This window comes from Bombus pascuorum, chromosome 5, assembly GCF_905332965.1.
Source record: "Bombus pascuorum chromosome 5, iyBomPasc1.1, whole genome shotgun sequence".
NCBI classification, from domain to species: Eukaryota; Metazoa; Arthropoda; class Insecta; order Hymenoptera; family Apidae; genus Bombus; species Bombus pascuorum.
In genome coordinates this window covers 6,669,046-6,695,908 of record NC_083492.1, presented here as the reverse complement: position 1 = coordinate 6,695,908, position 26,863 = coordinate 6,669,046, and the positions used below count along the sequence as shown (strand labels likewise).

At 33.1% G+C, this 26,863-nt stretch overlaps 1 protein-coding gene across 9 annotated transcripts; it reads left to right on the top strand.

Annotated features, from left to right (window-relative positions):
• Nucleotides 1-375: 375 nt before the first annotated feature.
• Nucleotides 376-25,370, top strand: LOC132907432 (uncharacterized). 9 transcript variants are annotated; one of them, XM_060960545.1, is made up of 7 exons: nucleotides 376-605; nucleotides 745-883; nucleotides 2,559-3,787; nucleotides 10,419-10,762; nucleotides 14,379-14,542; nucleotides 21,531-21,715; nucleotides 22,369-25,370. In XM_060960545.1, exons 3-7 carry the CDS (start codon nucleotides 3,683-3,685, stop codon nucleotides 22,663-22,665), a joined length of 1,095 nt encoding a protein of 364 aa, XP_060816528.1. In that variant the 5' UTR covers nucleotides 376-605; nucleotides 745-883; nucleotides 2,559-3,682; the 3' UTR covers nucleotides 22,666-25,370. The 9 variants fall into 9 exon arrangements, with proteins under 9 accessions (XP_060816528.1, XP_060816527.1, XP_060816531.1 ...); XM_060960544.1 differs by having other exon boundaries at nucleotides 376-647; XM_060960548.1 differs by lacking the exon at nucleotides 745-883 and having other exon boundaries at nucleotides 2,912-3,787.
• Nucleotides 25,371-26,863: the final 1,493 nt, after the last annotated feature.

Genomic DNA, 26,863 nt, shown 5'->3' with positions numbered 1-26,863 from the left:
TATAAAATATTCGAAGTAGATTGCTTATAAGATTTAATAGATGAAACATTTCTATTGACATTCTATATGTTCAATTATATTTACAACAATCTAAAATTACATAAACATCCACACTCTACTTGTTATTCAATATTCAATAATAAAAATGCTACAAAAAAATACGTAACTATATTAATGGTTTGAGGGGTTCTATTAAAAAGAGGATTAAGAAAAGCGAAAGAAATATTTCCATTTTGCTTAATCCTTCTCTTTCCCACTCTTTCTCTATTGCATTTATCTCAATCTAATGGTCAATGTAAAAGTTTTCTGACGTTCAAATGGATCTGAGAGACGATTGGTGTTTTCAGTCGACGAGTTCAACTCTCAGCTGTATGAGCGCGCTGGTGGAGGTTTCGCACTTTGTTACAGGACATGTTGTACAGCTTGTGCACCAGTGGAGCCGCTATCGCGGTTCGAGATGCGTCGTTTTTAGTGTTATCCTTTTTGAAATCATGATATCACGTTTCGACCTATTTTTTGTTTACAGACATTAATGTAAATCGCGTGTAAATATGTGGAAAACAATAATTATTGACTTTATCAGGCGTGACCAGGTTATTTGAAAGGTAAATTAACTAGTGCAAGGTGTGACCGCGCGTGATTTCGAGGTAGAGGATAGCTTCTTTCTACTCGACTGCCTTCCATAGCTACTACTGGTTGCCACGAGATCGTTTCGTGTAGATGCGTCTTTTTTCTTTCAAGCAGATCGTCAAGGCTTCCCCAGTGACTTACAGTGATTTAAGAATCAGGTTAAAGGATTACTGATCCTCCCATTGTCTTCGCTGTGAAAGTGTTCGACGCACCTCCGAATGTGATCTGTTGTTTCAAAACTGTGTATACGTGCGTGCGTACCATCCACTTTTCTGTCAATAATTTTTCCTGCTGAATGTAATCAATCGTTTATTTGTCCACAAGTACTGCATCTTTCTCATTGAGTTTAAAACAGAAGAAATAATTTCATGAAAAAATTTCTATTTCGAAATATTATAGTCGATAATCAAAACATTTCGAGAGATAAATTTGAACAATTGTCAAATAGTAGTTTGTTAAAAACTTTTTATTTTTATTCTTTTGTCAAATTTGTCTCTTCTTCGATAATAAAGATCCAAAACCATTTCATGTTCCATATTATAGGCTGTTTTCACATGCTTGTAACGAAATTAACACGAACAATCTTTTATTGATATCGAAGTCTTAAATGATTTTTAAATATATCTCTTGAATAAATGATTTTATAAATGACCATTCCTAGATGAGTGAAACATTTGAAATATTCCATGAATACCATTTCGTAAATAAACAAAAGTTTGAAAATGGCGCGCGAAGGCGCGGGCTCGTAAATATTCGTAATTTTATTCAATGACGTCCAAATTTTCGGGCTATGGGTTGTCGTACTATCAGATCACGTGAATCATCGTGTGAAGATGTAGAAACACACAAGCGCGAGAAGTACCGTTTCTCAAAACGGTCGCGAGCGAGCGCGATGATAATTTGCAACGTAAACGTTCCCATACAGTTAGTTTCAGGTCAGTTACGAGTTTCATCGTCGACGCTCATCACGGAGAAAATACCAAATTATATTACGGAAATTTTATGCTCATGTAGCGTTAACGATATCGAGGTCGATTCGTTCTTCGCTCTACTCGCGAGGAACAAGTAGAAAATGAGAACAAAGCAATCTTGTCGCAACTTAGATTCGGTCTTACGTTCGGATCAAATAAACATCGTCCTCGATTTCTATAGATCATTCTTTTTAATGGCACATACTTCGAGATATGATAATGTTGGTATTAATGTATATTGTCGTATTTGCATGATTACTTTTAACGGAATGTAGTTTAGATATAAAATTATAAACAGGAAAGGTTAGGTTGCGTATACAATTTACTAGAGTTAGTTTGCGACATCATAGCACGATACAATTTATTTTTAGAAGTCAACATGCAATACGATCATTGGCATTGGTCAGTAACAAACGTTATTTGAGGAGTTCATCGTCTTCAGCACGTTTGGTTGTCTAATTAACAAAATAAAGAAGATTTCCTCAAATCGATAGAGAAATTGTCATATTTAATGCAAGCATTAATGTTTAAAATTGGATAGTACCTTGACAAATAGTGAATTCCATTTTAAAAGCGACAGTAATACTCTAACAGCTTAAAAGTATTGAATTGTATCTAAATTCATTTAAAAATTCTAGGTTAGACAAGTTTCCGTTACAATACACAATTTTGCGTTAACAATAAAGTTTCAACGTGGTATAATGTCCAAATAGCTCTTCGTTATTCCTTTGGATTAGATCAATAGGTATTGGTATTATTAGAAATTGACATAGAAATTCCAAATATCTCAATTCATTGCATATTCTTGTACGCGAATCGATCTCGTGAAGGAACGATTTTCAGATAAATTAAATGCCAGAATACTTTTCAATATTTACAGTCAAGATCATGTAAAAAAACAGAGACGATGAAACTCAGAAAGAAAAACATATATCATCGCGCGTTTCCTATTTACAGGTTTGAAACGCGTGACACGGAGGAGAAACAAAATCGAATATCGCGATTTCTTATTTAATGAAAAGGAACAAGAATCATCATTCTATCGCTTTCTCTCCGCACACTTGCCATGAAAAAGCTCTTTCAACATTATCTTGTCGAATAATCTTACTCGAGAAACCTTATTTCGTGACAAATATCTGAAGAATGGAACAACAGGTGTCTATACATTCTATATAAGTTGAGTGGTAACGTGAATGGACTGTAATACTCATTTCTATCATCGATGGATTACGAAACTCAGACAATTGAAAAAAAGGAAGGTATCATTGACACGAATTCATTTTCTCTTTCTAAATCTGTGACATCCACAGTGTAGGGAAAAAGGAGAGCAGAAGCAAAAAGAATCTTAATCAAAACCGCGCGTTCAAGTCGAAACACGTTCGAGGGAAATAAAAGACGACATCTAGGGGGAAGAAGATCGAAACACGTTAGAGGAGGACAAAAGCACGCGGTCGTGGTTTTTTAGATACTGTCAGCGAGCGTTGCAAGTGGTGGGAAAAAGTATAGCACGAATGGGGAACGAGAGGCAGGCGAGGACACGAATAGTTGAAGTTGAAAGCCAGAGGACAGGAGAAATGTCTGTAAGGCAAAAATAAAGGTAGAATTATAAAGAACACGTTTAAACCTGTACTAGCGGGTAGCATTACTAGGTGGTAGGGTGAGAGGGGGTGGTGGGGAAAAATTGGTGAATCAGTGGTGGGGCTAGGTTGAAGAGTACGAAACAGAACTCTGAAAGAGTATGAAAGACATAAAGGAAAAGCGATAAATGGAGGATGAAAGAGGAAAAGAGTACACGTAGAATGAACGGAAAGAGAGATACGTAGTACGTAAAAGAGTACTCGATCGAAACAGAGGAAAGAGAAAGGTGTGCAGTGAAAAAGGCACGTATAGGTGTATTATATACATATGTGGTAGTAAGCGAGAGGCGGGAACGTGGATGGAAAAAAAGGAAGAGGAGGAACAGAAAGAAAAGAAGCGTGAACTGTGAAGTTTTGGATGAAGTGTATGGGATAGTAAGGGAGGTTGAAGAAGAAAGAAGGAAGGTGCGTTACATCCTGGAGTCCGATGTTCAGAGTCGTACGATGGCCGGGGCTCTGTCCGAGAATGCCCCAAGGCCTGTCAGTGTCGTCGCGGTAGGCGGTGCAACCGTTGACAATGCAAGGAGTAACCAGCTTACCAGACCGCAGGTTTGTATCGTTATTTTTATATTTTTATTTGTAACGTTGTTATGTGTTAAACTTGGAATGCTATTCGTCGATCTTTCTATGATAATATTTCATTTTCTTCTATTACTTATCTATTAAACGCTTTGGTACTAAGTATGAATATACAAGAATTTTATTATTTTTTACATTTTAATGTCTCTATTTGCATACAAGTTATCATTAATTAGATCTCGCCAATAATTTTCTTCGCGTTTGACGAATGTAGATAAAATTCAAAACTTTTATATTTTTGAAAGAAAAATAGTTTTAGACGGACTTAGGTTATATTTTTCGGGACCAGTTCGACACATGTATGTGTTTACTCCTATTTCACTTGAAAATTCGAACTGTGTGCGATGTGCTAAATTGCATTTTTCCACGTATAAAACGGTAGAGTTCCATGTATGGGAAATATGTATATCTTTAAATTTCTTTTCGTTCTCTACTGGAAATACTATGGATACATGTAAAAAATTTATTTAAATGCTACTTGCTCCTTTTTTGCCGGTTGTATTACAATTCCAATTTCCGCGATCTTTTTTTATTGAAAGTTTGCTGACCTTCGTTATTTTCTCCAGCATGTATTATTTTTACAGTGTTGAATATTCATTTCCTGTCATAATGAGAATATTCGTAAACAACTCCATAGAATTCCACTACGACGCCAATGCGTCTTGGAGGACAAGGATAATACCATTATTGCCTTTTCCAAGAAAAGCGTCTGAGAGTGACGTTATATTGATTTTTTTAAGTTTTTCCAGCAAAATAGTCTAAAGTTTTAGACTCGAGGTTTTATTCCAAATTATTTTTTAATTCTCAGGGGTAATAAAATCCATAAATCGTTTAATATAATAATATTTAATAGATAATAACCACTTTTCTGATTTATTGAACATTTAATAATAATATTCCTTGTCAATACTGGTTATAGTACTAATAATAGTTGACACGATTTTACATTTAGATGCAAGAGAAATTGTTTGGTAGAAAGTATTGGAGATTTCAAAAGCCTTGGAAGAACTAGAATCGAGGATGATAAGGATAGTCAAATTCGGAAAGTTTTAAAGGATATGTAGGACATGGTGACTCACTGTCAGAGATCGTAGAGCAAGAATAAAGATCATTAAGAATGAGATAAGGATGGTGAGCCAATTATTTTGAAGATAGTGAACAAAAGTATTTGAAGATTACAATTATTCGAAAGGGAATACGATAAGTTGATAGTACTATCTGGTAGACCAACAAATAAAAAGCTTTAACACGTGTATTAGCATATTAAATACACGTATTCTATATCTAAGAAACGTATAACTAGAATTACTCGGCTAGGCGAGAATTATGTAAGAATCGAAGGGACGTAATGCGGTTAAGATATAATTCCTAAAAATATGTCGACTCAGGAAATCGAAACCGAAGAAATAATTACAGTTACGGGTACGGTTATGGCTGCGGTTACGGTTACGGTTTTCGATACGTCAAACACTTCGTTTTGTTTCTTCCAACCTAATTAGAGAAATGCCGTAAAGCATTATTACCAAAGGCTATTGGTAAAAAGATTCGTAACTTGACATAATCTTTTTGCAAAATATTCCACTACGATAATGACACTTGTTTAATACATGTAATAAAACCGAAGTTTATGTCTATGATTTACCATAAAAGAACATTTTTTAAGATATATATCGGTCATAAGTATTTATTAGTATTATAGTATATTATTAGTATACATTAGTTTATATGTATAAGTATTTAAATCCATTAAAACCTCTTTGCACGTTAAACTTTTTACGTTTATTAAAAATTTTAACAAATTTTATTCAATTTAGTATTCTACGACACAAATACTGTGGCTATAAATAATATTTATATATCATTGTATTTATTACATTATTCATGTACAAATTAGATTCAAGTATATTTAATTTCGTATCATTTAATAGTACTTTTATATGACTATAAAAATTTAATATCAAAAAAATTATATGCAGACGCAGATTAAAAAACGCTTCGTTGGAAGATATGATTTCCAATAGAATAACTAGAAAATAAAAATAGCGAAAAGCATACAATTTATATTAAGTATCAGCAGATGTTCTAGTACTTGCGAGTGGCCGTGTATGTGTACCTAAAAACTTTTAGTCGAACGAAACACCTTTTGAAACGCGTTTCTCGTCAATGCACGTTTGCAAGAGAAAACGATGATCTAGCTCACGGGTTTCAACAACCCGACCTCGAACGTACATATTCGAAAGAGGATTTATGCAACATTTCAAACGCTAGAATACTATTAGGGTCGGAATGCGATTAATTATATTCTCGTACTATGAATGCAGGCTAAAGAAGTTTTTATGTAATCAATCGTCGCGACCTGGATTATAAATTAATCTAAAAGAAAATGATATTATTTCGGAAGTGTAAATATACATTTATATTTATTTCTCCATCCATGTATTGCTGATTTTGGATACGATCGATTGTCTTGAACCTAAGTTATTCTTAAAGCGTGAACGTAAAACCTATAAATAAATTGTTAATCTGTGGTAGTAACGTTTCAAGAAGTGTTAATGTAACATAATACATTAGTATTATAGTAAACGTTAATACATACATGTATGTAGCCCTGATATATATATACTGAGGTCAAAAATTAAAGGAGTAAATGCACTTAAATAAGTAGACACCAATTGATTCAACCATTTCAAGCACAATTAGAGTCATATGCATACCGGACGCGTGTAGGCTCCTTTATTAATCTGAATGGATCCTAAAGTGAAAAGGTCTTGAATTTCAGGTTGCAAACGTCATCTGTGGATGGATTTTGTGTCATTTTATTTAAAACCACAACTTCCAACCTCCCATCAAGATTACCTTAGATTATTCTTTGTAATCTCATTACAACTCACATTATATCTTCAACCGATTCTTCTCAATTTTAATATACATCTTTTTTTATTTATTTATGATCCTACCACCTGCCTTCGGATGGCTTCCGGTTATATTTCTGTTTATAATACCTTATATTATGTTATATAATCTATCTAATATCTAATAGTCTAATAATCTAATCTATAGTTATCTAATCTGTATAATAATCTCACTGAATTAGAAATAATTTGAATTAATCATTTCTAATTATTTATTAACTATTTCTAATTAGAATCAAAGCAAACTTAACTAAAAATACGAACTCAATTCAACTTATTGAACAGCTTAAACATATTGAACACAAACATTTACGTGAACATAAACAATCTTACAACTATTCTAGTTTTAATATACATAAAACATGTTTTTTCTCTGTGTTATAAATGAATTTAGTAACAATATGTTATTGACTGAAATATGGAAATTCATCACCAAATTGTGAGAAGATTTTAGAAGTAATTCATTACAAGATGAATTTCTAGAGCTCTGCATAATTTTTTATAAACTATATATATGGATGGAGACTTGTTCTTTCCCTTTAAATTATGTATTTCCTCATACGTCATTCGTTTCAATTTCTTCGATACAAGTTAGCAATTCCGATATTAAATATTGGTAATTAATAAACAGATTTTTAACTTTGTTATTCCTTACGTTCATCTTATTTTGACTCGTGAAAACATCCCTTAAATTGTTATTTTTATTAACTTCGACCGTGTAAATTCTCGATACGGTGGAATTTCTTATTTAAACCATTTTTCGGACCCCATAGTCCCCAATAAAGATATTTTATGAGATATGTATTTCCACCCCTTTATTTCCAATAATACGAACCATTGCCGATACGTACCGAATATTTCCCTGAATATTACTTTCCATGTCAGTTTTATGGCGCTCGATGACTATAGTTTCCACGTGTTCCCGTGTTAATCGCGTTAATATCTTTCTGTATTTCTATTTTTCATTCGCACGAAGCGTCACCATAACGTATATTTATTCAAATTATTCCATCATTTGCGTGCGAGCTTGACGCGTTCAAGACGCATAATGTAATTAGACTCTAATGTACTTTTACCCGTATAGTGTCGCCAGTTCTTGAAAAGCGAAGAAAAAGAAGAGAAAAAACCAGATACGTGATCTCATTAACTCTCATTAACTTTACATATACAGCGACTTTACTGAAAACTTCACTGATTAACGAACAAGAAATTTATTCAGAAATGGATAAACAGTTTGTAATAACGAGTTAATTTGTTGTCACGAGTTAAACTGCGTTGGGTAAAATATTAATCAGTAGGATACAAGTTGGATAAAATATTTAAGTTATCAATTCTTAAGAGTAATCATTTTTAGACTGTGCATATTTATTTATTATTTTATTTTATTTATTATTCTTAATCTGTGCCTTTCGGCTTTGGACGAGTTTTCGGTTTTACATCTTTTACCTAGTCACGCTTTTACATTTTCTCTTATATCTATCTAACTAAACTTTACACTCCTTTCTTATATGTCTATCTCCCCTCTTATCTACTCTGTTATATTGCTGTGCATATTTATATAAATTCATATTTTTATTGTTAAGGTTATTGCATGTATGTGAATACGAAGGAACGCGTGGATAAATTGTAAGATAGAAAATATATATATTTTGAATATTAAAGTGCAAGTACAGAGTTTGGAATACAATATGAGCTGGTCCAGATCCGCACGCCAGCAGCGTTACCCTATGACTGAAAAACCCTGAAGCCAACGTTGCATGTGTACCGCTTATGGTTTGCCTTTGACGCCTTTTGTCTATGCGCTTTCGATGGCTTCAGTGCTTGAAAAAACTAAAGACCAGATGTAGAGTTCTCTTAGAATTGGCGACCACTTCAACATTTATAAATACTAAAAGAATAGCATTTAGTTAGGTATTTTCTTCGATTATCAAATGTAATAATAATAATAATAATTTGTACTTTGGATTCATAGCCTATTACAAGGAGATTGTTGCATTCTTATTCTTCGTTGCTTACACTATATTACGTTCTTACATCGAGTTCTTAGTTACTGTATTATATTGCTATTTTATTCTGTTATATCATATTACTTAACTCTTTCTTTATACATAATTAGTACGTATCTACCCTAATGTATGCGGTATAGTGGTATATTATATACGTAGCTATATCTACATCTATATGTATCTCTATATGAAAGTATGTTTTCCATACACATATCAAGGTTTATCATTCATCTATCGGATTGGCAACTAAGTGATTGCGAAGTTCGTCAATCCACCTAATGACAAAATCCGCAATCACTTAGTTGCCAACCTAATAATTGTAAGTACAGATGCTTGTGGTTTTTACGGTTGACTGTCAAATATAACAATAGCCGCTATATGTTTGCATATTACATGCATTCCGCGAATTAAATTTCCCACAAGTGCATAAAAATACGCGGTCTAATAATTTCGCTGTTCATTATTCTTCTGGAATACTTACTTATTTTGGTTATTTATATTTGTTGTATAACCGCTTATATTCGTAGTCGAATAAAAAATTGATTAATAATCCGAGAGACATTTCGAAAGTGTTTAGAGTCGAAAGAAATTTAGAAATTGTAATTTTTTAATATTCTTACAATGTTTCATCATGGATTAAAAGAGAATACTTTACATAAGAAGAAAGATCTTTTTATCGTTATAATCTTTCTCTCTCTCTCTATTAATTTATCATCTTTAAGAGACTGATTATCTCTATGAGCAGACTTTTTGATATTTTAATGTAACAAGATTGTTCGACCACCTATTTCCTTGTCACCTCGTATACGTATGTATTTTAAAGGTTAAAAGTGAGTGATTACGTAGTAAGTAATAAGGAACGGAAATCACGAAATCGTGATTAGAATGGGAGAGAACGCGCGAAAGTGCAGTGGATATAGAATAGCAAAAGGAACAATTTCGAGTGCGCCGGCTGTCACAAATGCAGGATGCCGTATTATGTGCACAGGTGAAAATTCAGATTACTATCGCGAATTCGCACAGCTAGTCGTATTTTCCTCTAATTAGCAGAGAAAAATGGATAATGGCTAGGAAAATCTTTTTTTAAAATAGAAAGCGACGTCTTTGAAGTTACTGGAAACGTGAAAGATAGTAAATACCACGCATTCAATAGCCAAAGACAGTATATAATAGATTTTACTTTCATGCCAACAAATATAGATAAATTACAAAGTAAAACACATGGATAAACTCGTTCGTAGGTCAGAACATTATTATAACTAGATCGTGAATATTTAATACGCAAATGCATATTTTCATTGACTCGATTAAGAAATAAAACCTAATAGCAAACCGTCTGTTTCGCTAAATATCATAAGATCCACTCTACTTTGGATACTTCATATCTTTATATACTTTTGCCGTTACGCGATGTATTACGTTCATTTGTACATTTCTGAATTTTTCTTTGAACGCCTGAACATTCGCAATCTAAGCGCAATCGATAATTTTCTAATTTTCATCTCGCCATTGATAATCCCTGTCGCGTCTCTTCTCCATAAGCATATATCAATATTCTGATATATTCGTATATTCTGTTAAAAATTCTGAAAGGAACATTGTACACTTGAAATAATGGAAAAGTAGAATTCGCAAGGAGAATAAAGAAGATGAATAATTTGAATGTTTCCGTGAACTTTGCAGGAATCGCGGGACAATGCGCGGTCTTTCACTTCAACGGAGGCACAAACGGAGCTGCCGCTGCAAAATGGTCCAGAGGCGTTGGAAGATCTCGACGGCGTTCGCGGTGCTCGTCGAAGAGAGAGGCGATTACGAAGGCAACATCGTCGAGCCTTGAGATCATGCACGATGCCACCATCTTATCCTGGGACATCGACGGGATGTCAGGCTTCCTCTACAGCGCCGGGTGTACCTTTGGTCACTCCCACCAGAGGATTTCTACATCTTCCACCGCCTCATCTGGGCCTTAGGGGTCTTAGTCTTGGACTACCGTTTCCGGTCTCTACCAGCGTCTCTGCTTTTGGACGGTAAATATATAAATATATATTCGTTTCGTATTATATTGCTCGGAATTATTCGACCAACTTTGAAAGTTGATAAGTGCCGATGAATATTTGTGGTTCTTCAGGTTTCGATCAGATTTTTATTAGTACGTTGCGCACTGTCCCGATGTTCGGTGAACATTCCAGTTCATTTCTACAAGGCAGACGTGAAAATAGTTTCCCTCTCTTGGAAAACGATCTTCCCCCGTGTCTATCATACCCCCAGGGAAGCAAAGGAATATCGCAGCATCTTCGATTTCTGTTCAACACATTTCATTGTGGTTTTCATGGAAGTTGATGGATATTGTTTGAATAATTAAATTTTAACACGCATAATGAGACACAGGATTCTGATTTTCTATAATTTTGTATATTTTTGCCGTAATGTTACATATACAATTCCTCATAATAGTATCGTGTATAATACACCAATACCTCGTAACAACATTTTTAACTATTTATTTTAAAAACGTTGCAGGCTTTCTAAATTTTGGACAAATCAATGCTGATATTTCATAATGTTGTGTATATAGAATATACCTTATAGAAAGAGTAAAATATATAAGCATAGAAAATGAGTTTGGAAAAGCAATCAGATCCGTACATTAGTGAAACGGGCGATGGTTTGTCTACCGTCTGCCACTCGTGAATTCTTCTCGTGGTTGCTTTTGACAATGTGCGAACGCTTCTGATACACGACTTTGTGCACTTTGCTGCTCCATTACGAACGTTTCTTTTTGAAACGGTTTCAAGTATGTTCTTCGACGCTTGTCGCACGAGTCTCGCCCCGTTTTTACATTCCTATATATATTACAACGTCCCTTTGAACTCTGGGCGTTCGTTCAACCATCGCATAAAATTATACGTGCTTATTTATTTGTTGACGTCAAAGGAATCATAAAACTATGCTATGCATTTCCGCAATCGAATGTTATGTAGTTGCATCTGAAAACTAACGTTTCATCTTTTTCCTGATGTTGCGCAAACACTGTTTGTCAATTATTGTTAGAGTCGTTCTAAAGTTACGTTCACATATATGCAAATACAAATACATATTTCATAAGCTTTAAACATATGTATACAACTTGTACATATTATTATTTTTCAGTGTATTTCTTGTAAATGGTAAATTTGTGAGAAACATATGAAAGGGCAAAATTTTACTATCTTTTAATGCAATGGATTAAATAGATTTTTTTTAGTTTATGGTTTTGTATATTCTTGATTGGTGACAAATTAGCATCGTTATGGATTAAAAAAATTATTTAACTTCGCCATGGTTTTTACGTAATATCGAGGGCATAAATATTTATAAATTACGTAATGAATATTGTTTTTTTACATTAATAGTAACTTGTTGCTAAACTTGAAACCAAAAATAACTTGATGAGTGAACTCTAATCAAAGCGGATCTTAACTGAAAGGAAAAATAATTATGCAAAGCTATTCATAGAAGAAGGAAAATGAATATATTTATTCCAATAATCGTACTCTAATACTAATTACTATCTCAAAGAATTTCTCTATGGTGAATATTGCATTGATGTTTTGTCGATGTATATTATACATACAAACCGGGTATGTAACAGTTTGTATAGAATATATTTGTCATTTAGTTTTACTTTTGAATATTTGTGGTGAGTTTTTCATTGAACAGGAGATCGTATAGATTATATCAGCATCTTCTACATATATATCTTACTGGTATCATAAAATTATCCTAGCAAACCCGATTTAACTTGATTCATAGCAATCAATGTATTCATCTCTTACTATGCGATTAACCAGTTCTTACGACTGGAAAAAAAGGGTAAAATAGAGTTTAGATCATGGAATTGATTGCTTTCACTATCGTTTGGCAATTTTTGATACTTTAGCTTTTAAAATTAGTAACAAAACCGCCGCTTCTAACCGGTTGCGGAAGACAACCTGTATAACTTGTACAACTTGTGTAATGTTAGATTGCTACGTACATTTTCACTATATGTAGAACGTTTTCTACGATTCTACCAGAATAGTTTATATAGATATTTGCATTATTACACATTGATATTCATATAGATAAATAAACCATGTACATATGGCTTATTTACATCTTTTACACACATTTCTGTCACTATTCTTGATAGTTTGTTAATACTTTGATGAATTGTGAATTTGACATTGCCGGCCATGGGTATTGTACCATTTATTATAATTCTCGCTGTTTTATTATAAATCTGATATTTCATCATTTTACATATACACAGCATAAAGTAAAATTTGTTAGAGTTTTCGCAATAAATAAAATAAATGGCGAGTAGAATGTCCTATCATAATACTTGTGGTCGGTAGTGCGAGTCTACATCCAATGTTACAAATAATTAGTTGTATGTTTCTTGCGTATGTACTTTAAACCTGTCAAGACCTATCAGACAACTTTGCAATCCATTGATAACAAGTACGAACAGTCGCAGCACTTTCGCCAAGTGTGAAACGAATGTTTTTTGCTATGCCGTTGCACTATGACGAAGTTAAAACACGTAAAGTATTAAGTAAATGTCGTACATTTTACATGGACAGTAGCCATTTCAGACGCAAGAAACCTTTCTAGAGACTAGCTACTAGGGTAACGACAAGTATCTTCTGCAGTCTTCTTTAAGCTACAGCGTCACTGTTCATATCGACAGTTTTAGGATCTGTTCTCTTCCTCTGACTTGGTCCTTTATTAATAATTTCATTGTACCATATGTTACTCTTATATATATATATATATATATATAAATATTTATAATTATTATAATTAAATATTAATAATTTATATATATATATAAAATATATATATATATATATATTTATATATATATAAAATAAAATATAACGTATGGCATACACTGTGTTATAAAATTAACAATTTCTATAATCTCACGAAATAATTTGCATTATAGAGTTTGATGTAATTTACATATATCTAATTCGGTAAAATCTTATGTAGATATTGGAATTTCAACAAATTTGTTTCGTGTAATAAATTTTACACTGTTGTAAAGTTACACAGCGATCTGATAAGCACATGTGTATACGCACATTCAAATTTCACTTGCTTTTGCGAATATAAGATCTCGTCACTGTCATCCAATGTATTTACATAATTGTTAATTGGAACATTCGCGCGTTATTCATAAAACTGATGAACCAGTTATCCGTTGCGACCTCTCTGAAAATTGTGTATCTAAAATGCGTCGCAAAAAGTAAGCGACAACGACTATACTCGTCAAACATAGCATATGTGTGGCTGTTATAATATAGGATTAAGTTGTAACGAAACGACTGTCTTATTTTTTAATTTTATTACTGACAGAGCTCGTCATAACGCAAAATATTGCCATTTCTTCACGACGAATTATTTCGTCATTTACTCGTCAAAAATAGCTAGCTGGTCAAATAACAGATAAAAATTAGTTTGGTAGATGAGAAGATGGACATAGCTGACTGTATGACGATCGTAGCGGAGCGTAAGCCAAGCATAGTAGAGGACAAGCGTGTCGAGCGACTTGCCAACTTACCAGGAGTAAACTTACGTGTCAGTGGGTCATTCCAACGGTTGGTTCTTGTCTTGCAGGGATGCAGTACCGAAGCAGTGTTGTGGCCTCGGTTCCCCTCCTGTGCGTTGGTCCATACTGGGTGTCGGAGTAGTTGGCCTGGTGTGCGCGGGTGCTGGTGTTCTGCTGGGGGCCCTCAGGGTTTCTGGTCGCGATCACATCGCTGTCGCGCTGCTTATGATCGGTAATGAATCAAACTTTTCTCATGTCACTTGATTTATTAGCTGACGATCAATTTTTACGTTTGCATATTTGTATACGGTGACAACAGAAGATATCGGAACGCCATTGCACTTATTATAGTATTTACAGGATTAATTAATTAGGTCCAAGTGTATTACATTTCGTAGAATCTAATAGTATTTGCATATGACTACAAAAGTTTGATACTATGAAAGTGGAACGTATAGAATCCGATAAGAAAGCACTTTTTGTAGCCACTATATTCTGTAGCCACTGAAAAATGCTTGAATTTAGGATAATCTTTTCGCATCTGTTTGATCTGTATAGGCATTTAAATTTATACACACGTATATTTGTATATAGTGTATAAATTTATGCATTATATATGTTATATTTTATATGTACTGTCATCTATGAGTATTTGTATATCTAGTCCTTACATTTATTGCTACGTTCTAACAAAGTTTACTCTGTTTTGTATTTTATGTTACAAAGAATATTTGATAAGTATTTTTTAGCAGGAAAATCCTGTATGTATAAGGAAAAGACTTAGGTAGAGTGGTTTATTAAATAAAAATGACAGATTATTTTAGATAATTTTAACAATTTACTTGGGAAATTTACTTGAAAGGTCCGAGAGGAATTAGAAAATAATTTTAATATTAAAGACGTTAAATAAATATCTAAGCTTCCCGTCACTTTTTATTGTTTTTATCATTGGTGGCTAGGGAATACTGGAAGCTATATTCACAATGCTTTATATCTTTTGGGCATCAGTCGACCGATGATTTCTAGCGGTTTTAAATATCGCATATTTTAGTACAAAAGAATCCTTCATTCTTTGTGTGCTCCAACTAGTCTTTTCACAAAGTACATTCCGTTTCGGTAAAGAACTGAATAATAGCCAAAGAGAACATGCATACATTACCGTACAAAAGTTTAGTACTATCTAATCTTCCATTCTACGTTTATTCTACAGTACAGTACAGTGTTATCATCAGAATAATCAAATAATATTTATCTTGTATGTTTGTAAAATCTTTTTGTTGATACATTAGATAAACTGCAAAGTACTTCAGATTAGGTTTGATAAATGTTTAAGTATAGATGCTACTGTGTCATTAACTCTTAAGATTATTTAAATATTGCCTTTAAGAGCGTCATTGTTCAGAAATTCCCTTGGAATTATTTAAATATTATACCTTTAGGAATTATATACAGTCGTAGTTGAAAGATAGAAAAGAATCGCACAAGACTCCGATGAAATAGCAAGCATATAATTTATTGGAATAATAGACACGAAGGTTTGTCTTCGTTCCTAAGAAACATCGTAGTTTGTACTTGTTCACAAATTTAATGTTATTATTATCAAACAATTGCTTCGACAGGTGTATTTCGTATATTCGTGTCACGTTGTTCTAAGCCTGGTGTAACGATTCCGAGGAAGGACATCTGTTTCGGAGAATACATGGTCAAATAAGACTTGGAAAATCTTTCATCATTTTCCCAACTCTAATCTTCAAATCTCTTTTCAAGTATAAAGATTGAATGGGATGTACAGAGATATTTCCCAATAAAAAAAATTGTTTACAATAGAGAAAAGTTTTCTTAGGGAATGAAGTGTATGGAAAGAAGCGAGTATTATTCTCTTATTACGGAATATTCTCAATGCTTTGCATAATACGTCTGCGAGGAAGTTCATTTCATGTTAAAAGTAAAAGTGGATAATCTCGTGGAAGATATATACATAAATTTAATAAAAATATTTGTTAGGTCGCGAAGTGCGCGATAATATTTGTTAAAAATACTATTCACAAGACTTATTGAAAATGATTGGACGCATCATGAAGCTATAAACTTTTATTCATACACAGCGAATTTTTTAATTTGTCAAATAATTAACAAACTATTTACTGTATAAAAAGATATTTGAAATAAAAATTGAACAGTGTCGTAAGATCAAATACTATACTTTATAACGCATTAACGAATACATTCGCTATTAAAAAGGCTAGCATTAGCATTAGGCTATTTATGGCATATGGAATTAGGTTGATGTCATATTTCCTATATTTATCTCATTTGCGGAACATTTTTTTAGTGATCTGGCCCAATTATATTTTGTATGGGACTAAATTATTTGAGCCTTAATATTTACATAAGGAAATGTATTTATCCAAGTTCTGTCTTACCGTTTTATTTTCTACAATAACAAAGTTTCGAATTCCATTGCGTTTTCGCGTAACACGAAATTCAGCTCGGCTCAATACCCACTTAATAAGTCCATTGGATTTAACGGTTCGTTAATGCCATTGAATCGAAGAAAGTAAGCAATCTCTATCCTCATAGCCCAGGTACTATCGTGTGAAATTGGTTCAACACTTTCACAACGGGAAATCTAGAGATATCCAGAATATCTACTCTTACTAAATTTTGGACGGATTAAATTACTGAAATATTATATTTATAAGTTTTGATGTTCTTCTAACAGCGAGCTGAATTATTCTGAGTTGTAACACGCTTGAAATACGTGCGAGGTGTATTAAAAAATGCACAAAATACTAGATAGAATATTTTAACTAATTAATAGTATCAATGGTATGGATATCATTAATGGCATTAATTCATTGACTTCTAACTTCTAACGTATAACATAAACGTTTCGACTGATTTTCTATGAATATTGCTTTTCTATGAATTACAAAAAAGAAATATTTAAAAAAAATCTTCAGATCTCGATTTTCTACGTATATTGGTACTCTATAAATTAAAAAAAATATGCGCGAGTTATAAGAATCTCCACTCGAGAATATTGATTAATCTTTTCTCGATAGTGGTTTTCCATAAATCGAAATTCTATGAAGAAAGAGACTTTTGAAACACGAAATATCGTACATCATACATTTTTTGAGTTAAAAAGAATCTCCTCTCGATTTCATGAAATTCGTACAAATTCGATCTTATGGTCCCCTAAATGGGTAACGTGGTAGCTGACGGGTTAAGAACATTTTACGAGACCATCGCATCGCATCGATCCGTTTCCCTGGAGATTTCTCAATTTTATGTTCCGCGAATCTCACGGTCCCTCCACGTGTAGTGTAGGCGTACGATCCCTGTAGGTTAGCGCGTTCTCCCATTGTGAGAGGCATTCTATGCGGGTCGCAGGTTACATGCCCACGTTTAGAAAGTAACCAGTTGCCAGCACGGTTCTCCCTTCTTTCGTATAGCGCCACGATCGGTCGATCTGGTCGACCAACGGGCCCCTTGCGGTTTCTCGTTGCCGCTGCTCCGTATTTCATAACTTCTTTCTTCGATCCTCCGTGTTCCTCTAACATTTTTTTTTCTAGTCCCTCGTGCTTTCTTTTTTCACCTTCAACGCACCGACTGTCGCGCAAATTTTGTATACTTTACATATCCTTTATATATTTTTTTATATTTTTACTTCGTATTTTGCAACTTCTTCCCTCGATCCTCTGTGTGCCTTTAACATATCTTTCTTATTTCCTGGTGCTTTCCTTCTGACTTCTCCGTGAGTATTTCATATATAATATATTTTATGTAATGTATTACATAATATATTAGGTTGTCCGAAAAGTTTCTTTCCTTTTATAAGGAAATAATAGATGCACATTTTTGTTTTACATTATTTTATTGAATTATGTATGATCCATTTTGTTCTATTACACTGCTCTATGTGCCAGCTCTACATTTGGCAGTTTAGGTTTCATGTTTGTAGAAACATTGCCAGATAAAGCAACTGCGTGCAGATAGTGAAGGACGCTTTTGGGACAACCTGGTACATGCAATAATATAATAAATAATACAATGATATAATACGCACAAAAAATATATATTTTGCATACATTTGTATAGAGCGTTTCATTTTTACCTTGCCAAACCTGTGTCAAAACATTCTACGATTAAAAGCAAAACGAAAACGTTATACAAAGGCAGGGTCGTAAATGCTTCATTAGTAGAAAGTCACGATAAAAATAACAACACGATAAATGACTGGATTCTCGTTCGATCGATTGCTCATGTTTATCGAAGTTCTTCTTCAAAGTGTCGACCATGCTCGTAAATTGCCATCGTTGATAAATTGACTTTACTGCTATCTGAATTTCATTTTGATTTTCTCGTATTTCACCGAAGGCAGTATAAATCAAACAAGAAACCAGTCGTCTATAATTTTGATTCTATGTTTATGTAACCTTTTTTCCTCATTCTTAATCGTGAAATATGCCGAAACCATTTGGCGGGATAAAAATGAAACGTGCTGTATATTTTTTTTTTTATATTTTTGTCCCCTGTTTCACATCTTCCCTTAATCCTCTATGCGCCATTAACATTCTTTCTTTATTACCTCGTTTCCTCTCCTTTGCTTTCTCATCTTTAACACGCCGACTGCTACCTGAATTTTATATCGATAACTAGTAGATACTAAGAGCCTGAATACGTAGATCGAAATATACTACGCCATAAAATTTAATTTTCGCAAAGTACTATATATCGTATTCACGTACTTTATCCAAATCCCGTGCGTTGATGAAAATTCGCTAGACCGTGAAATTTATCTTAATCTAATCATGCTAATTTAGCAACGTGGCTCACCATCGTGGCTCACCACCGTGGCTCACCATCGTGGGAATCGATTTGTTAACTGTTTTAACGAGATCACAATTATTATTCGTTACGCTTCCGTGTAGTTTTTTCACTCGGCCACTAAATGAATTTGATATCGGAAAATGGAGCAATATGGATTTTTTGTTCGGTTATTTAGTTAGACGCATAGTTTCGTTCATAATGGGATATATAATTTACGTAAATGTACAGTGTAGTGTACAATTTTGAAAGTTTATTTGGTTGAATATTGTCATTCGACGAGGTCGTCGATCAATTAATATTGAAATTAATATATTTCCCGGACTAATGGATTTTCGGAGTGACAGCAGTAATCACAGGTATATTCGGACGCTTGACATTTGGTATGAATTGATGAATATTAAAAAATGTTTAATATCGGTGATATTAAAAAAAGTCTGATATCGATGATGTTGAGGAATGTCCGATATCGATGATATTGAAAAATGTCTGATATCGATGATATTAAAAAATGTCGAAAAATATCTCAAATGTTAAAAAGTATATACAAGTTGAGTGACCTCGAGAGGGACGTAATTTGATACGTTTAATTTTTTCATAGAACGTATAGAGAACATACGATGGTCACAGATGTTTCTTTTATCAAACGAAATCGTATATTTTTTAATACGTTAATCTATACGAAAATCTATACGAAAATACAAAAATTTAATACGAAAATCTATTACCTTGCCGGATATTTTAACTTCAATTTGTTAAATTCAACGTACGAAATAAAGAAAAGACACGAAGCGGTATTTTACGTTACTTTCCACGAACTAAATCAACAATATCTACGAAACTTTATGTTTCTTCGACATAATAAGTAATCTGATACTATTTTTTTATAAGGAATGCCAAGATGGATCTATTAAAAAATATGTAATTCCATTTAGGAACACATTGGTGACTATGTAACGCTATCATAGTGCCATTTAAAAGATCTGTTCACACGCGAAATTATGTCCATCTCGAAACCATTCGACCTGTATCCGATTTCTAAACAATTTTTTTTAACGTTATCAAAAACAAACGAAATATTCCAAGTGATAAAGTTCGATAGAGCCACCCTATATATGCATTTATGAACGCTATAGGTTAGCGTATCTAATTAAAAAAGTAAATGCCTGGAAGCCGTGTATCGAAGAGAAAATAAAATTTTAAATGCAAATGGTAGGAAATGCGAGTAGTAAAGTGCTGTATAAGTCGAGCGAGACGAAAGAAGATTGCAGGGTCGAGTTAAGAAATTACAAGGATTAAGACGAAAAGAGTGGAAAAGATATTTCGATGGCCGCGAGGGAAGCGCGGCTGGGTGTGGAACCGCGAAAGCTTGGATCATTCGTTTCCTCCAAGGATGTTTTCTTAGCTCTCACTATTTTCACATGCCACGACTCGTGAGAACACGCGACAATGTTTAACGACCAACGTCATCTTTGCTTTTCCTGCCCGTTGCATTTCACTCGACTTTTCACTCGTTCGTATGCTCGTAACTTGGCTAAACCCCCGCTTCTGACCCCCGTTTCCTTTTTTTTGTTATCCTTCGAGTTCGTTCATTGCCTAACTCTTTGCGGTTCGAGCCACGTTTCACATTTCGATATTTTCTCGATGTTTCGATTTTATTGCATGTCATTTATATCCAGCGAAATAAATTATTAGAGATCGTTCACACTTCTGCTGTAGTTATACATTTTCGTAGCTACCAGCAGCGAGTCTGCGTCGTTATATTTTTATTAAATTGATTTTTGATGTAAGAGGAATCAATTTTACGCACTGAAAATAAGCGCTTTTTTTTTGTAAAGCGCATCCATTTCCGAATGCTTCTACAATACATCGATCAGCGTTTAAGATTAATAATTTATGTTCTGTGATACACATAGAAATATATTATGTTAAACAAACCGGTTTCAACGAAGCTCGATATAAAAAAAATTACGTTAATCTAAAGACACGATCGATCATGTTCATTACATATGTATGTATAACTGAATTCAATAGCCGGATTAAATTCTTCGTTGTCTAATTACTAAAATGACTGTCATGTTTATAGTAAAATAATTTATTCAATTGTGATTTTAATCAAACATTTAGTTAACCAATGCTTCTTTGCTAATGTTATACAAAAATAACCGAGATCGATATCGTTATATATGTTTAGATCATTTATAAAATAGTCATTTAACATACATTTAGTTTCGGTAAAAAGAGTATATTTTGAGACGATATATGTATCCTGTTCCAGGTATAGGAGTGGTTCTGGTAAGAAACATTTAGTATTCGAAATAATTAGACAAACATTTACTTTCGGTAAGAAGAGTATATTTTGAGACGATATATGTATTCTGTTCCAGGTATAGGAGTGGTTCTGTTAACTGTGAGCGCTATAGCGTGGCGAGTGACCAGTCGAGAAAATTGTGGCAGTTTCTTTGGTTTCACGGGGATCTCGAGCAGGATCCCGCCGGCGAGGCCAATTCATCCGTACGCTGCCATGATTTATCCGGAATTCCAATTTAGAACGCCACCTCCCAGTTATCAGGTGACACTCTAAAATTGTCTTTTACTACTTGCGAGCTTGATCGATTTCCAACAGATGTTCCCTATCTTCTTTTCAAATTAGATTTATGTTATCCATTTATGAAACGTCTTTAACACCTCTTCGTCTTTCTCTCTTCTTCCTCTTCATTTCCTATCTTCTTTGTTTTTCTTTTTCACTGAGCAAAGAAACTTTTTATAATAATAAACGCAAAATTGTATTTCATGAACTAGTATAGTGATTTATCATCACTATGATATCATCACAGATCAGTATGATTTTGAAACGTTCAACTGTTAACTAATTATTATTCTGCAACATTTGATTTTTGCTATTTTGTTTTTCCTATGTGTTTTAAATTGTTATTCTTTTAGATTAATCAATCGTTTAGATTGGATACTATCGTTTTACATGAAACCCAAAAATCTGCAGATTTTTATGAAATTTTATATTTTTGTAACTGAAACCTACATAGAAATTTGTTTCATGCATTAAAAATTATAGGGTATACCATTTTAGATATTTTGTATATTTTTATGTATTCTACGAAATTTATAGATTTTTACATCTTTAAATTTATTATAAACGCATAAAAATCCGCAGTCTACAAACACCATAGAAAATAGAGAACTTAAACATGACTTGTTTAATTCCAGGCGAGTATGCAAGAGTACAGGCTTCGACTGCTCCTTCTGGATCGGCTGCAGCCAACGTCCTCACCTCCGCCGACCTACAGATCTAACGCTGGAAGCATTGTGACTCCCGGCACGACTAGAGAAAGCAGACCACCGAGCTATTGCACTAGATCGAACATTGCATCGAACACGAATGTCACGCCATCGAAGAAGGACGCGAATCTGGTCAGGATCGTTCAGACAGAATCAGAACCTGTCATTTTGAGTGGTGATCAAACACCTCCAGTAGCAGCTGTCGAAGTTCTTGCGCATCTTTGATTCATTCCCATCGTTTTTCTGTAATTACGCTATTTATCGTTACTGTCGGGATGATATTGTTGCAATTAGTCTAAACAATGGCGTTATACCGAACGATTTAACAAAAAGAATAATGTCTATCGTGCAATACAACTATTAGATTGTTCCATAAGCAATGAACATTTTGGAAGATGATTTTTAATATCAATTATCGCGATTGCAACCTTCTTTCCTAACCATTAGCTTCTAAAAGTCTTTTACATTCTAACAGAGTATAAACCTTCTCTTTTATGAAATCTAGATGTAATGAAGATTTTGGAACATGATTTTCAATGCTAATTATCGTGATTGTAAGCTTTTTTTTAACTATTGATTCTCAATGACTCTTAATGTTCTATTATTCATGGCCAAAATTTTCTAAGAATATTTTACTATTCAGGAAATTTGTAGCAAGTAGCGCATATAAATGAATATCAGCTATTCTCCTAAAAATTAATTTAGTGACAATACAACTTATGGAATGATCTGACACATCATTTGTGTTCATCTTCTTTAAATACTATTATCGCACAAATAATTCGAGTTATTTTAAATAATGGTAGATATCTGTGAATATTAAAGAAGTGTTAGACGGTGTAGAGTTGTCGATGGAAGAGCAACGGACTTTCTCTGAGAATGAGGTTTGCTTAAATATGTAACGAAACGGTAAATAGAAGCGCTTTTGCGTTGCGCGGCTGCTGAAAGAGTCGTGCCATTTGCAGTCGCTGGCAAATTAGCGTTGCTTCCGGTCAAAATGTATTATTAACCATCACATAGGACTATTATTATTAGGTAGGTGGTAAATAGGGAAGAAGAAAGCAGCACTAATGACAAGAAACCTAAGTATAAGCGTTTAATTGTAAGGAAATATTTTTGCAAACGGTGATGAGGTGGGATAATACCTAAAATCGGAGGATTTTGAAGTATTGTATTATCGATATGAATATTTCGTTGCATAAATATTTTGAAAGCTTTGAGACGCGAAATTATGTTACTTTGATACCCGTTTTAACGTGTTTCGCCAAAAGCTATGAACCTAGAAGATATACGGCTTTTGTTCATTCGAAATGATTAAGAAACCGTAATCGTCTTAGAAATATATTTATTCCGTGCAAGGGGAACCAATATTTCTTGGATTATCACTCTGTATATAACAACGTTGAAATTTACTACTGTATCGTATTTTCGATTTTAGATTTGTAAAATATTCGCGAAAATATAGATTATGTATATTCCGAAAGGATGCGTGAGATAAAACATGTTAATAATTTGTATCCTTAATGTGCCGGTAAAAACTTTTAAGGTCTTCCTCTTGTTACAATTATTCATGTCAGATTTATGAAAAATGAAAATTCGAAAATTCGATGAAGTTATGAATTAGTGTATACATAATAGGCTTGTAATGTACTTGGAAATATCGACATTGTTCAAAAAATTGTGACGTACTATAGAATGGTCTTGAAGCAATTGCAAATTTCATTAAGATTGTTCGATAATACGTCTCTGTCAGTTTTATCTTTTCTATCGGATTTTGAAATTATTTTAATACGTGTATTGGCCAAGCCTGTTTATATAAATGATAATATTAACAAAACTTTTAAATCTACATGAATTTGTCGAATTAGCAAGAAACATGATGTATGAGTGACAAATAAATAAAGTAGCTTTAAAGATAAGTGCTGCCGCTAGCTTTAACGCCATACGGTTATATTTACTACTCGCTTAATTATTGTGACTTCTTTCGACAACGTATCGTCGAAAGAAATAAAAGAATCTTGTGAGTTGCATACAACAATATATACATATTTTTGTAACTATAATTTGATGGTTAAAAACAAGTATTATGCGCGTTACGATACTGTTGGTTTTGATATACAGTAATAAAATTGCTGTTGTTGCGATCCATAATATTATAGCTCTTTGATATATTTTTTAAAGTGAAGATTATTTCAATTTAAACTTTAACGATTCATTTAATACAATTGGACAAACCTCACGCATTTTTTCAAATATTGTACAGTCTAAGGTAAAAAGAAAAGAAAGATTCTTTTGTTGTTAAAAAAAGTTAGCATCGTGAAATATTTATAAATTATTATTACATTTATATATTATATTAGTTTGACTTATATTTTCTTGTTAACTCTGTCTTTAATTCTTCAAACTTATAGTAGCATTTATTGTCATCGGTGTTAGCATCGATGTTGAAAATATTTTTAAAATATTTTGGGGAGCATATTCCATATAAACTTAGCATTTGTTTCTCGATGAGCTATTTTATATTATGTGGTTGTCAATTTTTTACTGTATGTACAATACCGACGGAAGTAATATTAAATAGAGTTGTAAGAGTGGTAAATACGAAGGCAAGAATTTCGAAAGGCGGCCTTAACCAAACTCGCAATGATTCGTGATATGAGAATAGATCAACTAAAAATCATCAATTGAATGAGTATATTGTTCCTTGATATTATTGTAGAACAATTTGTATATATACGAGAACAAATATATTTATCTGACTTATTTGATCCTCCTCGTGATACTGTATTTCCATATTTTTACAAAAATCGTAAAAATTTTGTATTTGGCGTTTTTAAAAAATCAAATGTTTGGCTGTCATATATATAAAAGCTGATAAAACTGAATGTTCATTACTTGTAACCCTTACTAATAAATAATATAAAGCATAATTTATCCTGCATAGATTCGTTGCATAATAAATAGTACTTTTAAATTAACTTTACTTGCAACTATACTTATACAAGATATTGTAACTGAAATAGGAAATTTAATAGACTGTATTGACCATATGAAAATTGCAGATATCATAGTTTCATTAAGCTATGAACATTAATTGTTTTCTAAATGCTGTTTGTGTCTTGCTTGGCCGATAAAGATGAAACGATTTTTCTTGTGCGAAGATGACTGCTAAAAATTGTACAAAAGCTCATTGTACAGCGCAGTATTTTGCCGCGCATTTTTGAATAGCCGCTAAGTAGTTGCTTTCAGCGGACTCTGTATGGCGACGCCACTATCCGACATTTGCGCGGCATCATAAGGTGGCTGGCGTGCATAAAATATTAACTAATTATAACAGTAATAACAAATGTACAAAAGCAACTAAATTTGTATACTATATCACTGACGAGGTACAGAATAGACGTAACATTCAATCCTTATACGTGTCTCACGTTTTGGAAGTTACTTGAGCCCTCATATCATCTCTATGTCGCATGCGACGTTATCGATTCAGTGTACCAATGATTTGAATTAAAACTAAGTTTCCCTATGAAATTATAAGGTATAAAATAGGACAGCTTATGAAGAAAGTATAGAATTGTATACTTCTGCAACTGATTGGAACGTTGATTTTGTGCAGAATTTATTATATTCTTAATATTTTCCAATTTTTAGTTAGTTCAGTTTTTAAACTATTAAGAGTAACTATAAACTAACTAAAACAAACTTTGTCTAATCTTTCACAGACATTTTCCTTCATTTTTTTTTTTTTTCTAGAACTGTTTGTTGCATGAAAATGGAGTAAGAGAACAGAAAAAATGCGTCTTGTTTAAACGAGAATATCAAGATTATAATTCATTGTATTCCGTGTTTTGTAATTATGTTTAAGATTTACAAGTGTATTTACGTGCTAACGAGTGCTATGAATAATTTATCCTCAACTCTGTCCACCTCCCATCCTCCTTTCTTGTCATTTTATTTTATATCAATAATTTCTAACTTATATACTTAATGACGGAAGTATTGCTATACTTTTATAATAAAATTCTTATAAATCCGTTTATAATCTGTCTTAAAGCTATATATGTATATGTATAGATATTTAAATGAGCGAGGCGGGGGAAAAATGTAGGGTGGGTAGAGAGTTTCCTAGTAATAAGCGCGTAGCATGATTTGGTGCCACCGAAGATTTATGTCCTATGCTGAATTGTCCATGCAAGAATTTTCGAAACCCAAATTCATAATGAACGAATTGCTGTTAATATCATGCGGTTGTCTTTACTGATGCATCGTTTAAGAGTTGCGGAAGATGATCGTCTCTGTAAGACAAACTTGCGAGCACTGAATCAATAATTTAGAATTGTATCTACTTGCTCAATAGCAAAAAGAAATTTAAATATTAATAAGAACTTGTATTCAAAAGCTTATATTCAATAACAAGGTA